Below are 17,727 nucleotides of genomic sequence, written 5' to 3'. Positions count from 1 at the left end.
ACGCGTTGGGCCCCTTGTATTTGTAATAGGGGTGTGGCCATCAATCCGGTATAAATTACATATAGCAGCACCGGACTGGTCTAACCGCGTCCGTGGTCTTGATGACCTATCAAATACTTTAGTTGGCGAGGCCGTTTTTAGTGTGCGGCTGCCAAGGCAGTCGCATTCTCTTCGGTGCGCAAGGATCACTTAATACTTCCGTTCACTGTAATGATGCCGTGTGGACCGGGCATCTTGAGCGTCAGGGAAGCGTAATGTGGTATTGCATTAAAGCGAGCAAAAGCTTCGCGTCCAAGTAGTGCTTGATAGCCACTTTGGAACGGAGCGATGTGGAAGGTTAAATGTTCGCTACGGAAGTTATCGGGGAAGCCGAATATAACGTTTAGTAGCAGGGAGGTCGTGCAATGAGCCCCTGGGCTTGGCGTTACTCCTTTAAAGGTAGTATTGCTATGGCAAATTTTCGTTGGGTCTATCCCCATTTCACGGATTGTATCCTGGTATATCAGGTTTAGACTACTGCCACCGTCCATCAGGACTCGTGTGAAGTGGTATCCGTCAATTATTGGGTCTAATACTAGGGCAGCCCATCCTGCACGCCGGATACTTGCTGAGTAATCACGATGGTTGAAAGTGATCGGTTGAGACGACCAGTGGCAGGACTCCGCGGTGATAGTCCCTTGGACATATTTTTCTGGGAGTGCCGTTTTGTTTCTCCCCTTGATCACGTGTAACACGTTTACTGTTTTGACTTCTGGTGGAAATTTCTTTTGTTCCCCAGTGTCTTGCTTGAGAGGCTCATCCTCGTCTTCGCTTGGTGTATCCTCCCCCTTGTGTATGGCGTTGAGCTTGCCGGACTGCTTGAAGACCCAACATTCTCTGTGGGTATGATTAGCGGGTTTACCAGGGGTGCTATGGATCTAAAATATTTGGTCCAGAATTTTGTTTAGGCTGGACAGTTCATCTTTGGCGCCTTTAGAGGGTGGCTTTTGCTGACCTGGCCAACAACTTTTGAATCCGGCGTTTACTGCTGTGCTCTTCATGCTGTCTTCTTTATTCCGGCATTTGTTATTGCTTTTGCGCCGTGATTTCCCATTTCCATCTCTAACTTCGGATGTACTGGGGTCGCTGGTGCTGCATCCGGCTAGCCAGCTATCCTTACCCGCGCAAAAGCGGGTCATGAGGCTTGTTAATGCTGCCATTGTTCTCGGCTTTTCTTGGCCGAGGTGTCTGGCAAGCCATTCGTCACGGACGCTATGCTTAAAATCTGCCAAGGCTTCGGCGTTCGGACAGTCGACAATTTGGTTCTTTTTAGTAAGAAACCTGTTCCAAAGCTTTCGGGCTGACTCTCCAGGCTGTTGAGTTATATGACTCAAATCATCCGCGTCCAGAGGTCGGACATAAGTCCCTTGAAAATTTGCCCGAAAGGCGTCTTCGAGCTCTTCCCAACTTCCAATGGAGCTTTCGGGGAGGCTCTTAAGCCAGTGCCGAGTTGGCCCTTTGAGGTTGAGGGGTAAATACTTAATGGCATGGAGATCATCTCCCCGAGCCATGTGGATATGGAGGATATAGTCCTCAATCCAGACCCCAGGGTCTCTTGTTCCATCGTATGCCTCTATGTTACGGGTTTGAATCCCTCTAGAAATTCATGGTCCAGCACCTCATCGGTGAAACATAGGGGGTGTGCGCACCCCTATATCTGGGTGTACCGTGTTGTTCGTATGTTTGTTGTGTTGCATCGTATGCTGGAGCACGCTTGCGTGGTCCATAAATGGATCTGGTTTCGCCGTCCTTTTGATGCGAGCCCTCGCGTAGACCGCGTATTGGCTTATGTGCGGCGTTGCTTGCCGCTTTATGTTGGCCGTGAGGTCGTCTATCCGGCTAGATGGCTGTTTTAATTTTTGGTTGTGGGGGGTCTGAGGCCTCCTCATCGAATTCAGGTAGCAACTTCTGCTTTGGGTAGCTCTTGGTGGGGCGATTGCCGCCGTACTTCGCTGTTGTGTTGAGTACTTTACTCCATCTGGTTTGGAGTGTGTCCTGCGCAGCCTTGAGCCTTTGCTTCTGCTTTTTCAAACTCCTCGCGGTGGCAACAAGCCTTTGACGGGCATTCTGCTGCTCCGGGTGCCTGTCCGGGGTTATGTCGTCCGGACTATTATCTTTGACAGAATTGGTTTGTTCGGTTTGATTCTCCGTATTGCCGTGGTCCGGCGGTGGTTCGCCCTGCTCCAATGCTGGGTTTGTATGATCGTTATTTCTGCCGAGGCGGGATTTGGGGCGGTGCGCCGCCGCTTTGACTGCTTCTCGAGGGAACAAGCCTTCGTTGCATCCTTCCATTCCTCAGCGTCGTCTTCTTTTGTTGTGTCCACCATGTATACGTCATATGATGAGGTGGACGTCCAACGCCCTGTGGGCGGTGGTCCCTCTTCGCCTCCCGCATCGTCGTCCATACCGTCAATGTCTTCGGAGTCGAAGTCGAGCATGTCGGTTGAGTCATCGATAGTGGCTATTAAGTGGGTGGTGGGTGGGCGTCGAATTTCTTCGTCGTCCGCATCCCGATCTTGCCGGACATAGTTCGGCCAGGATTCTCCTGACAAGGAGAGAGACCTTAATGAGTTCAGTATGTTGCCAAAGGGCGAGTGCTGAAAAATATCCGTGGAGGTAAACTCCATGATCGGCGCCCAATCGGATTCGATAGGAATGGGCGCAGGCGGTTCGGAGTCCGTGGCCGGAGAAGGATCCGACAGTTTAACAATACGGCTCCTGTGCAAGGCAAGGTCGATGTTCGGCTCGATCGCCGCTGAGGGTAAGGCCTCCGTGGCGGGGTCCATCCACCCGTCCGCGGAAGGCGCGATTGGCTCTGAATTGAGGGTCGGAGCGGCTGCCGGTGCGATCTCCTTAACACTGTCCAATGGGAGAGCTAAGTCATGCTCATCGTGACCGCGTGGCGCACAAGGCAGAGGCTTGAATGCGTCGAAGATCAAATCTCCACGGATATCGGACGTGTAGTTTAAACTTCCAAATCTGACCTGATGGCCAGGGGCGTAGCTTTCAATCTGCTCCAGATGGCCAAGCGAATTAGCCCGCAGTACAAAGCCGCCGAATACGAAGATCTGTCCGGGAAGAAAAGTCTCACCCTGGACCCTAGAAGCTAGCCTATGGGTAATACAAGAGTAGATCTACCACGAGATCGGAGAGGCTAAACCCTAGAAGCTAGCCTATGGTATGATTGTATGTTGTGATTGTTGTCCTACGGACTAAAACCCTTCGGTTTATATAGACATCGGAGAGGGTTAGGGTTACACAAGGTCGGTTATAAAGAAGGAAATATCCATATCCGTATTGCCTAGCTTGCCTTCCACGCCAAGTAGAGTCCCATCCGGACACGAGACGAAGTCTTCAATCTTGTATCTTCATAGTCTAACAGTCCGGCCAATGGAGATAGTCCGGCTATCCGGAGACCCCCTAATCCAGGACTCCCTCTTGTCTTTGTCTTAAATATGAGACTCCTCGGATGTCTGACATTTATTATTGCTCCGTTTCCTTTAATTTTTCGTGTGTGCCTACATGCATCGCTGGTATTGATTTGGTGGTGTATATGTTAACAGTCTTACTAAGTCTCAGTCAACTAGACTTCATTATGTTTCAGTCGATACTATATTCATCGAATCATATATTGAGATCCGTGCAGATTTTCTTTTCAAATTTTTCTTTGTTGTTGACCGTTGGGGGTGGTGTAACTGGGTGCACAACAACTTCCTCTGGATGCTTATCATCAGCCGACTTCGAGTTTTTTCTTACATGTTATATCACTTGACCGAGAGTTTGTTAAATCTCTGTCGACTGAGATCTAACCACACCCGTATGCTAATATATTTTATCTACAAACTTGTTGAAAGTATATAAAGTTTAACTTTAGATAAACCTAATATTTGGAGTAAATAAAAACGAAGGAGTACTGCTTTTAGCTAAGAAAACTGAACATGCTTGCATGGCTATATGATGGTTTCATCCCCAGCAATGATACCTGGCTCCATGATGTTCTAAAAAAAATCTCCACCGGCGCAGAGCAGCAATCTACAGTTCATTCTCATTGCAATCCTATAGGAGCTCAAAATCCACTCTCCTCTTTTTGAAAGAAAAAAAATCTCTCTTCTAAATACTGAGTGATGTTAGCCTCTGCTCTATCAATTCAGAAAATTGTTGCAGAAAATTTGTATTCTTCACAGGAGTGGCAAGCTCAGTGTATACTACTAGACTGTACTAGTTAGAATTTGGAAGAAATTGTATAGAGAAACCCAAAGCATTTTGCTTTATTCATGCGTGAAACACAAACAACCCAAAACATTGAGCCATGGTCGCACAGACCACACAACATGTTCGGTCGGTGCTCGTTCTTGTCTTCACTCCTGTGCCTTCTTTCCGAACCCGAAGTTTGGCGGCATGAACTCCGTCACCCTCTTCGCCGCCGGCCTGGCCTTGAGCTCCTCCCACCACACCTTCACGTGCGGGCGCTCCACCACCAGCGACGCGTACTCGGTGTCCATGAAGTAGCGCATGAGCGGGAAGTGGCTGAGGTCGGCGAGGCTGAGGGAGTCCCCGGCGAGGTACCTCGACGCCGACAGCCGCGCCTCGTACACGTCGAACAGCTTCGTCAGCTTTGCCGCGTTCTCGTCGATGGCGGTCTGGTCGCGCTCGCAGCCGAGGAACGGGGTGAGGATGCACTGCATCACGATGGTGCCCGCCGGGGTCTGGTGCTGGTGCGCCTCCACCTCCAGCCACACGTCCACCTTCGCCGCCGACTCCGGCGAGCCGGAGCCCAGCAGCTCCGGCTTGTGCTTGCGCAGCACGTGCCTCGCGACGGCGCGCGATTCTGCGTGAAGCTTCATACGATCAGTCCTTTATGGGATTGGGAATTAGTCAACCAAGTGAAAACAAGAAGAGAGGTCGACGGAAGTAGGTGTACCGAAGATGGTGAGGTCGCCGTCCTCGAGAACGGGGACCTGGCCGAAGGGGTTCCTGGCGAGGAAGTCCGGCTGGCGGTGGTCGCCGGCCTCGCGGCTCATGGGGACGAGCTCGTACTCCACGCCGGCCTCCTCCAGGCACAGCAACGCGCGCGCCACGAACGGCGACATCGCCCACCCGTGCACCTTCACCGCCGGCGCCGCCATCGCACCTTTGCTCTGCTCGCTCCCGCTTCCGCTTCTTGGAGATCGACGGGTGCGTGTGTGCTCTTTGATTGACTGCGCCTGCACAATCGAGTTCATCACCATTAAATAGGCGCGGTGTTGCTCATCGTTTGGAGGCCGATGGTGGCGTCACTGCTTGCGTCCGGGGTTGACTATCGCTGCAGTCCAGATCCCACTGTGTTCCATTATATGGTCTCTGGCCTACACGAGCTGTCAGGTTAAATGGTGGATGCAAATGAGATTGGATTAACTACCGTGCATGGGATTCGTGCTAGACAGTGCAAGTTACCTTTTTTTTCATATGATTCAAGGATTGTATCAATTTTATCTTTTGAACACAAAGTCAGATTTATCACCTGGTTGCACATTTGCATTTCTCGTAATGAAGCCTTCCAAACAAAATCAAACATGGTGAAACTGGTAAAAAGAACATGCTTTTTTTATAAATTTAGGAAAAAGTAAAAAATCTTTAAAAAATGGAACAAACTTGACCTACTGGCGTACTAATATAAAACTTTTGACAAAGAACTCCCTAAAAAATTTGAGCGAAAAAATATATATTCCCAAACAATATAGAGTTATTCTAATATAGTGCTGATTTTGTTTTCTTCGCCATCAATAACGAAAGGCTTTTCTTCGTAAAAAGAAATACTCGACCATTTTCGCTATATATTTAAGAGTTTTATCATGTCTCATATTTCAATTTTAAAAACTGTCCAAATGTATTCAAGGGTGGTCTTATTTCAAAGTATTAATCGCAAGGAACACACTGACACAAACAGATTATAAATTAGACTTTTGATTCAATGGATAAATAAGATTCAAACTTCAAAATCAAATGAAGAAGACATGGGTGAGTGGAGTACTATACGTGTAATCTAAGAAGTAAAGGAAGAGAGAGATTGACTCAGGCATGGGACCCATGCACGGGGCCTCCCGTGCATGGTAGAATATCTTTTCTCGGATACAAATGCATGTTCGCTCATCGGCGAAATCAGCCAAGTACTCCATCTGTAGAAACAAGATTAAAATACAAAACAGTCCAGTCAAAAGTTCGGTGATGGTACCCTTGTTTAAGAACATCAAGATTCTTACGGTACTCTGTAAATAAACTTTGTTCATATAGGCCAATTTTGTTGCAGTAATGCTAATAGTAATACCTAATTTTGTTCATATAAAGTATTACAAATTGGATTTACAAAGTTAGTTGTCGACTCACGGAGAAAATTAAAGTTTGTACTTATGATCATGGTATAAATTTAGGGTTTTTTTAATGTAAATGTTCAAATGGCAAATGTAGGAACTTTCGTATGGTGGAAAATCATGGCAATTTTGGTAAAATAAAAATAAAAATGGTTACATGGCCAATTTAAGAAAATGTACTATGTAAAAACATATAAAAGTTAGCTCTCTTGATCACGGCAAATTGCACAGAATACTACTTGTATCATGGCAACCATACATATCATGGCAAATTTACTAACTAAACCGGGCAAAAATATTGAGAAAATTCTACCTATTTTGTGGTAACTAATAGCCATGATGAGTAGAGACACATCATGGCAAAATTGTGTATAGATTTGCCATGTTGTAAACACAATACTTAATGCCATGAAAAAAACACTTTTTGGCAAAATGTGAGAACATTTGGCATGGTACATATATTAGTTTGTGTAAATTTACCACCATGCAGACAAACTAAATGCCATCATGCTTAAAAACAAATTGTGGCAACACAAAAAAATTGTGTAGAATTGTCATGATGCAAACACAAGACTTATCATGATGCCAAAAAAATATCATGGCAAAATGTGTGTAGATTTGCCGTCATGCACCTATGAGTTATCATCTAACCAGGGAATATCATAAATGAATAAAATGTTACATAACATTTCATAAAACCCTAATTTGTGAGCTTTAGACAAACATAACTAACTATGGCAAGACAACTCTAAGTTTTCCACTAATCAACAATGAGCATGAGCAGATGCCATGGTCCAGTATTTAGATTTGCCAACGAGCTAAAAGATTGAGATGCAATGACTTTCAAATGTAGGAAATCTAGGAAGACTTGAAATTTGCTAGGTATGTACAACATGTTTATTTAGAAGGAAGCAAAAAAATATACATTTGCCATCTGACAAGTAGAAACATTTACAGAACTTCCCATGATTTCAGGGGAAAAATTCCTAAATTTTCCATGTCAAAAAAGTACAAGTTCTAAAAATTTCATGCTTTGGAATTTTTTTTTTGAATTTGCCATATGACCATAAGAAACACTTTTCAAACATTTGACATTGTGTAGAGAGCAAATTTTTCTTTAGAAAAGGCAATATTATTTACATTTGCCATGTCACAAGTAGTAATATTTTCAATAATTGCCATGATTTTGGAATAAAAAAATCCTAAAAGGTGTCATGTGAACATTAAAATAATTTCTAGATTTGCCATGTTATAGAAAAATAAATATTCTAAATTTTCCATGTGACCATTGTCGGTGTCAAAACCGGCGGATCTCGGATAGGGGGTCCCGAACTGTGCATCTAAGGACGATGGTAACAAGAAACAAGGGACACAATGTTTTACCCAGGTTTGGGCCCTCTCTATGGAGGTAATACCCTACGTCCTGCTTGATTGATCTTGATAAATATGAATATTACAAGAGTTGATCTACCACGATATCGTAATGGCTAAACCCTAGAGGTCTAGCTTGTATGGCTATGGTAATGTATATCTCCCGGACTAAGTCCTCTGGTTCATATAGACACCAGGAGGATCTAGGGTTACACAAGGTCGGTTACAAAGAAGAGAATCTACATATTCCGTCGCCAAGCTTGCCTTCCACGCCAAGGAGATCCCTATCCGGACACGGGTGCAGTCTTCGGTCTTCGTATCTTCACAGCCCATCAGTCCGGCCCATGGCTAACTGGCCGGACGCCCGAGGAACCCTTAGTCCAGGACTCCCTCAGTAGCCCCTGAACCTGGATTCAATGACAAGGTATCCGGCGCGTAGGCCTGTCTTCGGCATTGCAGGGCGGGTTCCTCCTTCCGAACTCCAAAATAGTTTTCGGACGTATCGACGTGTCCGGACCTGTAACACAAACCACACACAACCGCAGAGAAAATATAATTTTACACGAGTCCAATCTGCTGACAACTTTCGGTAACATGACATCACATCTGTCTGGTCATAATTTTGAACCTTTTTCGTCTGCCGCTCCATGTTTCGAGACGCGGTTGCCATTGGCACGTCTTGTCAAAGCAGAGATCGTGTCCCCTTATTATGGGATTCTCATCAATACGGGCGTGGGTAACCCAACCATGCCGTTTACACATCCCTTGGGAGTAGGCGAATTTTAAGGCGAGTGGGGAGGCGTTCAATATTTACTGCCTTTATAAGGAGATAAGAATCCCTTTTCTTCACCAACGCCTTCTCTCTTCCTCTGCCCTTCCATTCTTGAGCTCCAGCACCCAAGTTCTCATCTTCTCCGTCTCGAGCAAGCACTCAACCATGTCCGGATCCGGAGGTCAATGCAAGTGGATATGGCCTCCTCCGTCCAGGAGGAGGACATCACCGAGCTTCGGGCCGTCGGGTACCTGGCGAAGGGAATCGCCCACCGCCTTCCGGACCAGGGACAAATCGTTCCCACGACGAAGCCCAATGAGAGGGTAGTATCCATCCCTCATTTCCTCCGCGGGTTAGGGTTTCCACTCCACCCCTTCATCCGCGGGCTAATGTTCTACTACGGGATAGACTTCCATGATCTATCCCCGAACTCCCTCCTCAATATCTCAGCGTTCATCGTCGTGTGTGAGGCCTTCCTCCGCATCCAACCCCACTTCGGGATGTGGCTCAAGGTCTTCAATGTGAAGAAAAGGTGGTGGACGGCCAGCACGCGGAGTGCGGAGGCGCCATGGTGAGCAAGTTGGCCGATGTCTCCTGGCCGAAAGGCACTTTCGTGGAGACTGTAAAAGAATGGCAGAAACATCGGTTCTATATCACAGCACCCCGCGGCACCACCTGGGCCGCAACTGCCGAACTCAACTCTGGCGCTCCCATGCAACTCACCTCCTGGGACAAGAAGGGCCTGAACTGGTGTTCGCCAGATGAGCTGACAGCGCTGCAAATGCTCATTCAAAGCATGGTGGATAAAGATATCAAACTCGTCGATATAATCTAGGTGATGCTAGTTTGCTGGATTCTCCCAAGCCAAAGCCGAAGCCGCCCTCTATGGGAGTTCAATCCGAAGAAGCACCATACCCTGAAGAGGCTCTTCGAAACCACTCACGAAGATGCCTGGAGGTTGCTTTTTAAGGGCAACAAAACACCGCCAGCCACAGATTCGGACCGCGAGCATGACATTAGCCACCTCGCCAATGAGGTATGTTATTCTTACTGCATCCCTTACTTGCCTATTTCAAGGATGATGTCTAAGCTTTTATCGTCATCGTTTCTTTAGGACTGGATGGAGAGGGCGAAGCGGATCCAATGTCCAGCTCCGCTGCCTGAAGAACCAGTCATCCCGCGTTTAGCGAAGATGCTGGTGTCGGCGCCCTACAAGGCGCCGGAGAAGAAGGCCACAGGGAAGGCCAAGGGGGTCCGGAGTGGCCCCTGATACGTCTCCAACGTATCTATAATTTTTTATTGTTCCATGCTATATTATATTCTGTTTTGGACATTATTGGGCTTTATTATACACTTTTATATTATTTTTGGGACTAACCTATTAACCGGAGGCCTAGCCCTGAATTGTTGTTTTTGCCTATTTCAGAGTTTCGCAGAAAAAGAATATCAAATGGAGTCCAAATGGAATGAAACCTTCGAGAACGTGATTTTCGGAACGAACGTGATCCAAAGGACTTGGACCCTACGTCAAGACATCAACCAGGAGGCCGCGAGGTAAGGGGTGCGCCTACCCCCCTGGGCGTGCCCTCCACCCTCGTGGAACCCCCTATTGCTCCACTGACGTACTCCTTCCTCCTATATATACCTACGTACCCCCAAACTACCAGAGACGGAGCCAAAACCCTAATTTCACCACCGTAACTTTCTGTATCCACGAGATCCCATCTTGGGGCCTGTTCCGGAGCTCCGCCGGAGGGGGCATCGATCACGGAGGGCTTCTACATCAACACCATAGCCCCTCCGATGAAGTGTGAGTAGTTTACTTCAGACCTACGGGTCCATAGTTATTAGCTAGATGGCTTCTTCTCTCTTTTTGGATCTCAATACAATGTTCTCCCCCTCTCTCGTGGAGATCTATTCGATGTAATCTTCTTTTGAGGTGTGTTTGTTGAGATCGATGAATTGTGGGTTTATGATCAAGTTTATCTATGAATAATATTTGAATCTTCTCTGAATTATTTTATGTATGATTGGTTATCTTTGCAAGTCTCTTGGAATTATCAGTTTGGTTTGGCCTACTAGATTGATCTTTCTTGCAATGGGAGAAGTGCTTAGCTTTGGGTTCAATCTTGCGGTGTCCATTCCCAATGACAGTAGGGGCAGCAAGGCACGTATTGTATTGTTCCATCGAGGATAACAAGATGGGGTTTATATCATATTGCATGAGTTTATCCCTCTATATCATGTCATCTTGCTTAAAGCGTTACTCTGTTCTCTTGAACTTAATACTCTAGATGCATGCTGGATAGTGGTCGATGTGTGGAGTAATAGTAGTAGATGCAGGCAGGAGTCGGTCTACTTGTCTCAGACGTGATGCCTATATACATGATCATACCTAGATATTGTCATAACTATGCTCAATTCTATCAATTGCTCAACAGTAATTTGTTCACCCACCGTAAATACTTATGCTCTTGAGAGAAGCCACTAGTGAAACCTATGGCCCCCGGGTCTATCTTCCATCATATTAATCTTCCAACACTTAGTTATTTTTATTGCCTTTTATTTTGCTTTGCATCTTTATCACAAAAAATACCAAAAATATTATCTTATCAGATCTCACTCTCGTAAGTGACCGTGTAGGGATTGACAACCCCTTATCGCGTTGGTTGCGAGGATTTATTTGTTTGTGTAGGTGCGAGGGACTCGTGCGTGGCCTCCTACTGGATTGATACCTTGGTTCTCAAAAACTGAAGGAAATACTTACGCTACTTTGCTGCATCACCCTTTCCTCTTCAAGGGAAAACCAACGCAAGTGCTCAAGAGGTAGCAAGAAGGATTTCTGGCGCCGTTGCTGGGGAGGTCTATGCAAAAGTCAACACACCAAGTACCCATCACAAACCCTTATCCCCCGCATTACATTGTTTGACATTTGCCTCTCGTTGTCCTCTCCCCCACTTCACCCTTGCCATTTTATTCGCCCTCTCTCTCCATCCTCCCTCTCTTTCTCTATTTGCCTCTTTTTGATCGTCTCTTGTTTGCTCATGTGTTGGATTGCTTTCTTGTCACGATGGTTCGAGATAATATTAAATTGTGTGACTTTACCAATACCAACAACAATGATTTCCTTAGCACTCCGATTGCTCCTCTTACCGATACTGAATCTTGTGAAATCAATGCTGCTTTGTTGAATCTTGTCATGAAAGATCAATTCGCCGGCCTTCCTAGTGAAGATGCCACTACCCATCTAAATAGATTCATTGATTTGTGTGATATGCAAAAGAATATATATGTGGATAATGATATTGTTAAATTGAAGCTATTTCCTTTTTCGCTTAGAGATCGTGCTAAAGCTTGGTTTTCGTCTTTTCCTAAAAATAGTATTGACTCGTGGAATAAGTGCAAAGATGCTTTTATCTCTAAGTATTTTCCTCCCGCTAAGATCATCTCTCTTAGAAATGATATTATGAATTTTAAGCAACTTGATCATGAACATGTTGCACAAGCATGGGAGAGGATGAAATTAATGATACATAATTGCCCTACGCATGGTTTGAATTTGTGGATGATTATACAATTTTTTTATGCCAGATTGAATTTTGCTTCTAGAAATCTTTTAGATTCGGCCGCGGGAGGCACATTTATGGAAATCACTTTAGGAGAAGCTACTAAACTCCTAGATAATATTATGGTTAATTATTCTCAATGGCACACTGAAAGATCTACTAATAAGAAAGTGCATGCGATAGAAGAAATTAATGTTTTGAGTGGAAAGATAGACGAATTTATGAAATTATTTCCTAATAAAAGTGTTTCTTCTGATCCTAATGATATGCCTTTGTCTACTTTGATTGAGAATAATAATGAATCTATGGATGTGAATTTTGTTGGTAGGAATAATTTTGGTAACAACGCGTATAGAGGAAACTTTAATCCTAGGCCGTATCCTAGTAACTCCTCTAATAATTATGGTAACTCCTACAACAATTCTTATGGAAATTATAATAAGATGCCCTCTGATTTTGAATCTAATATTAAAGAATTTATTACTTCGCAAAAGAATTTCAATGCTTTGATTGAAGAAAAATTGCTTAAGGTTGATGAGTTGGCTAGGAACGTTGATAGAATTTCTCTTGATGTTGATTCTTTGAAACTTAGATCTATTCCACCTAAGCATGATATCAATGAGTCTCTCAAAGCCATGAGAATTTCCATTGATGAGTGCAAAGAAAGAACCGCTAGGATGCGTGCTAAGAAAGATTGCTTTATAAAAGCGTGTTCTTCTAGTTTCCATGATAATAAAGATGAAGATCTAAAAGTTATTGATGTGTCCCATATTAAATCTTTGTTTTGCAATATGAATCTTGATAATGATGGGACTGAATATGATCCACCTTTATCTAGACGGTGTTCCGAAAATTCGGAGTCTTTAGATCTTGATGCTAAAATTGTTAAAAGTGGGATTGAAGAAGTCAAAACTTTAAATATTAATGAACCCACTATTTTGGATTTCAAGGAATTTAATTATGATAATTGCTCTTTGATATATTGTATTTCCTTGTTGCAATCCGTGCTAAATTCTCCTCATGCTTATAGTCAAAATAAAGCTTTTACTAAACATATCGTTGATGCTTTGATGCAATCTTATGAAGAAAAACTTTATGATGAGTGGGAACCTACTATTAAAATTAAAATTAAAGATTATGAATGCTATGCTTTGTGTGATTTTGGTTCTAGTGTTTCGACAATTCCAAAGACTTTGTGTGATTTGCTAGGTTTCCGTGATTTTGATGATTGCTCTTTAAACTTACACCTTGCGGATTCCACTGTTAAGAAACCTATGGGAAGAATTAATGATGTTCTTATTGTTGCAAATAGGAATTATGTGCCCATAGATTTTATTGTTCTTGACATAGATTGCAATCCTTCATCTCCTATTATTCTTGGTAGACCTTTCGTTAGAACGATTGGTGCAATTACTAATATGAATGAAGGGAATATTAGATTCCAATTTCCATTAAGGAAAGGCATGGAACTTCCCTAGAAATAAAATTAAATCTCCTTATGAATCTATTATGAGAGCCACTTATGGATTGCCTACCAAAGATGGCAATACCTAGATCTATCCTTGCTTTTATGCCTAGCTAGGGGCGTTAAACGATAGCGCTTGTTGGGAGGCAACCCAATTTTATTTTTATTCCTTGCTTTTTGCTCCTGTTTAGTAATAAATAATTTATCTAGCCTCTGTTTTGGTTGTGTTTTTTTGTGTTTAATTAGTGTTTGTGCCAAGTAGAACCGTTGGGAAGACTTGGGGAAAGTCTTTTTAATCTTGCCGTAAAAAAACAGAAACTTTAGCGCTCATGAGAATTGCTGCCATTTTATTTGGAAAGTGATATTTAGTTAATTATTTTTGCAGATGATTAATAGATAAATTCCTCACGTCCAGAAATTTATTTTAGAATTTTTGGGGTTCCAGATCTTGCGTTAGTTACAGATTACTACAGACTGTTCTGTTGTTGACAGATTCTGTTTTTCGTGTGTTGCTTGCTTATTTTGATGAATCTATGCCTAGTAAAATAGTTTATAAACCATAGAGAAGTTGGAATACAGTAGGTTTAACACCAATATAAATAAATAATGAGTTCATTACAGTACCTTGAAGTGGTGTTTTCTTTTCTTTTGCTAACGGAGCTCACGAGATTTTCTGTTAAGTTTTGTGTTGTGAAGTTTTCAAGTTTTGGGTGAAAGATTTGATGGATTATGGAACAAGGAGTGCAATAGCCTAAGCTTGGGGATGCCCACGGCACCCCAAGATAATCTAAGGACACCTAAAAGCCAAAGCTTGGGGATGCCCCGGAAGGCATCCCCTCTTTCGTCTACTTCCATCGGCAACTTTACTTGGAGCTATATTTTTATTCACCACATGATATGTGTTTTTCTTGGAGCGTCTTGTATGATTTGAGTCTTTGCTTTTTATTTTACCACAATCATCCTTGCTGTACACACCTTTTGAGAGAGACACACATGATTCAGAAATTATTAGAATACTCTATGTGCTTCACTTATATCTTTTGAGTTACATAGTTTTTGATCTAGTACTTCACTTATATCTTTTAGAGCACTGTAGTGGTTTTGTTTTGTAGAAACTATTATTCTCTCATGCTTCACTTAGATTATTTTGATAGTCTTAAATAGCATGGTAATTTACTTAAATAATCCTAATATACTAGGTACTCAAGACTAGTAGAAACTTTCTTATGAGTGTGTTGAATGCTAAGAGAAGTTTGATGCTTGATGATTGTTTTGAGACATGGAGGTGTGATATCAAAGTTGTTCTAGTTGAGTAGTTGTGAATTTAAAAAATACTTGTGTTGAAGTTTGCAAGTCCTGTAGCATGCACGTATGGTAAACGTTATGTAACAAATTTGAAACATGAGGTGTTCTTTGATTGTCCTCCTTATGAGTGGCAGTCGGGGACGAGCGATGGTCTTTTCCTACCAATCTATCCCCCTAGGAGCATGCGCGTAGTGCTTCATTTTTGATGACTTGTAGATTTTTGCAATAAGTATGTGAGTTCTTTATGACTAATGTTGAGTCCATGGATTATACGCACTCTCACCTTTCCGTCATTGCTAGCCTCTTTGATACCGTTCATTGCCCTTTCTCACATTGAGAGTTGGTGCAAACTTCGCCGGTGCATCCAAATCCCGAGATATGATACGCTCTTTCACACATAAACCTCCTTATATCTTCCTCAAAACAGCCACCATACCTACCTATTATGGCATTTCCATAGCCATTCCGAGATATATTGCCATGAAACTTTCTACCGTTCCATTTATCATGACACGTTCATCATTGTCATATTGCTTTGCATGATCATGTAGTTGACATAGTATTTGTGGCAAAGCCACCATTCATAATCCTTTCATACATGTCACTCTTGGTTCATTGCATATCCCGGTACACCGTCGGAGGCATTCATATAGAGTCATACTTTGTTCTAGTATCGAGTTGTAATCATTGAGTTGTAAATAAATAGAAGTGTGATGATCACCATTTTCTAGAGCATTGTCCCAAGTGAGGGGGAAAAAGAGAAAGGCCATAAAAAAGAGAAGGCCCAAAAAATGAGAGAAAAGGAGAGAAGGGACAATGTTACTATCCTTTTTACCACACTTGTGCTTCAAAGTAGCACCATAATCTTCATGATAGAACTTGGCTTGTATATTCCAACAATGGGGTTCCTCAAATGCCCTAGGTCTTCATGAGCAAGCAATTTGGATGCACACCCACTTAGTTTTTTTTGTTGAGCTTTCATATATTCATAGCTCTAGTGCATCCGTTGCATGGCAATCCCTACTCCTTGCATTAACATCAATTGATGGGCATCTCCATAGCTTATTGATTAGCCTCGTTGATGTGAGACTTTCTCCCTTTTTTGTCTTCTCCACATAACCCAATCATTATATTCTATTCCACCCATAGTGCTATATACATGGCTCACGCTCATATATTGTGTGAAGATTGAAAAAGTTTGAGATTACTAAAGTATGAAACAATTGCTTGGCTTGTCATCGGGGTTGTGCATGATGAGAGCATTCTTGTGTGACGAAAGTGGAGCATGACTAAACTATATGATTTTGTAGGGATGAACTTTCTTTGGCCATGTTATTTTGAGAGGACATAATTGCTTAGTTAGTATGCTTGAAGTATTATTATTTTTATGTCAATATTAAACTTTTAACTTGAATCTTTTGGATCTGAATATTCATACCACAATTAAGAAGAATTACATTGAAATTATGCCAGGTAGCATTCCACATCAAAAATTCTGTTTTTATCATTTACCTACTCGAGGACGAGCAGGAATTAAGCTTGGGGATGCTTGATACGTCTCCAACGTATCTATAATTTTTTATTGTTCCATGATATATTATATTCTGTTTTGGACATGATTGGGATTTATTATACACTTTTATATTATTTTTTGGACTAACCTATTAACCGGAGGCCCAGCCCAGAATTGCTGTTTTTTGCCTATTTCAGAGTTCCGAAGAAAAAGAATATCAAACGGAGTCCAAACGGAATGAAAACTTCGGGAACGTGATTTTCAGAACGAACGTGATCCAGAGGACTTGGACCCTACATCAAGACATCAACCGGGAGGCCACGAGGTAGGGGGCGCGCCTACCCTCCTGGGCGCGCTCTCCACCCTCGTGGGCCCCCTGTTGCTCCACCGACGTACTCCTTCCTCCTATATATACCTACGTACCCCCAAACTACCAGAGACGGAGCCAAAACCCTAATTCCACCGCCGTAACTTTCTGTATCCATGAGATCCCATCGTGGAACCTGTTCCGGAGCTCCGCCGGAGGGGGCATCGATCACGGAGGGCTTCTACATCAACACCATAGCCCCTCCGATGAAGTGTGAGTAGTTTACTTCAGACCTACGGGTCCATAGTTATTAGCTAGATGGCTTCTTCTCTCTTTTTGGATCTCAATACAATATTCTCCCCCTCTCTCGTGGAGATCTATTCGATGTAATCTTCTTTTGCAGTGTGTTTGTTGAGACCGATGAATTGTGGGTTTATGGTCAAGTTTATCTATGAACAATATTTGAATCTTCTCTGAATTCTTTTATGTATGATTGGTTATCTTTGCAAGTCTCTTCAAATTATCAGTTTGGCTTGGCCTACTTGATTGATCTTTCTTGCAATGGGAGAAGTGCTTAGCTTTGGGTTCAATCTTGTGGTGTCCTTTCCCAGTGACAGTAGGGGCAGCAAGGCACGTATTGCATTGTTGCCATCAAGGATAACAAGATGGGGTTTATATCATATTGCATGAGTTTATCCCTCTATATCATGTCATCTTGCTTGAAGCGTTACTTTGTTCTCTTGAACTTAATACTCTAGATGCATGCCGGATAGCGGTCGATGTGTGGAGTAATAGTAGTAGATGCAGGCAAGAGTCGGTCTACTTGTCTCGTACGTGATGCCTATATACATGATCATACTGCCGAAGTTTTCGGACTGAAGCAGAAACTAGCAGAGGCCGAGGAGGAGCTGGGACAGGTGAAGAGGCAGCTCCAGGAAAAACAAGGTAAGTAATAACCTGTTATGTATTTGAAAAAAGGAAAATGATATGCAATGACCGAAATGCCATGATGTGTATAGAGGCGAAAACCGAGGTCGAGGCC

General features: G+C 43.2%; 1 protein-coding gene across 1 annotated transcript; it reads right to left on the bottom strand.

The window, feature by feature from the left end:
- Positions 1–4,283: 4,283 nt before the first annotated feature.
- On the bottom strand, positions 4,284–5,270 carry LOC123102893 (glutathione S-transferase 4). The gene is made up of 2 exons (XM_044524383.1): positions 4,961–5,270; positions 4,284–4,867 (listed from the first exon to the last, which is right to left on the bottom strand). The coding sequence occupies exons 1-2, from the start codon at positions 5,265–5,267 to the stop codon at positions 4,398–4,400; spliced, it is 777 nt and encodes a 258-aa protein (XP_044380318.1). The 5' UTR covers positions 5,268–5,270; the 3' UTR covers positions 4,284–4,397.
- Positions 5,271–17,727: the final 12,457 nt, after the last annotated feature.

This window comes from Triticum aestivum, chromosome 1A, assembly GCF_018294505.1.
Source record: "Triticum aestivum cultivar Chinese Spring chromosome 1A, IWGSC CS RefSeq v2.1, whole genome shotgun sequence".
Lineage (NCBI taxonomy): Eukaryota > Viridiplantae > Streptophyta > Magnoliopsida > Poales > Poaceae > Triticum > Triticum aestivum.
This window is presented reverse-complemented; position numbering and strand designations above follow the sequence as displayed.

What these genes read in the sequence shown, in the direction of transcription:
- LOC123102893 (XM_044524383.1), bottom strand. Translation starts at nt 5,267, where the DNA reads ATGGTGATGAACTCGATTGTGCAGGCGCAGTCAATCAAAGAGCACACA. An exon ending in CGGCGACCTCACCATCTTCG is followed by an intron (nt 4,868 to 4,960) that starts GTACACCTACTT and finishes AGCTTCACGCAG; the next exon opens with AATCGCGCGCCGTCGCGAGG.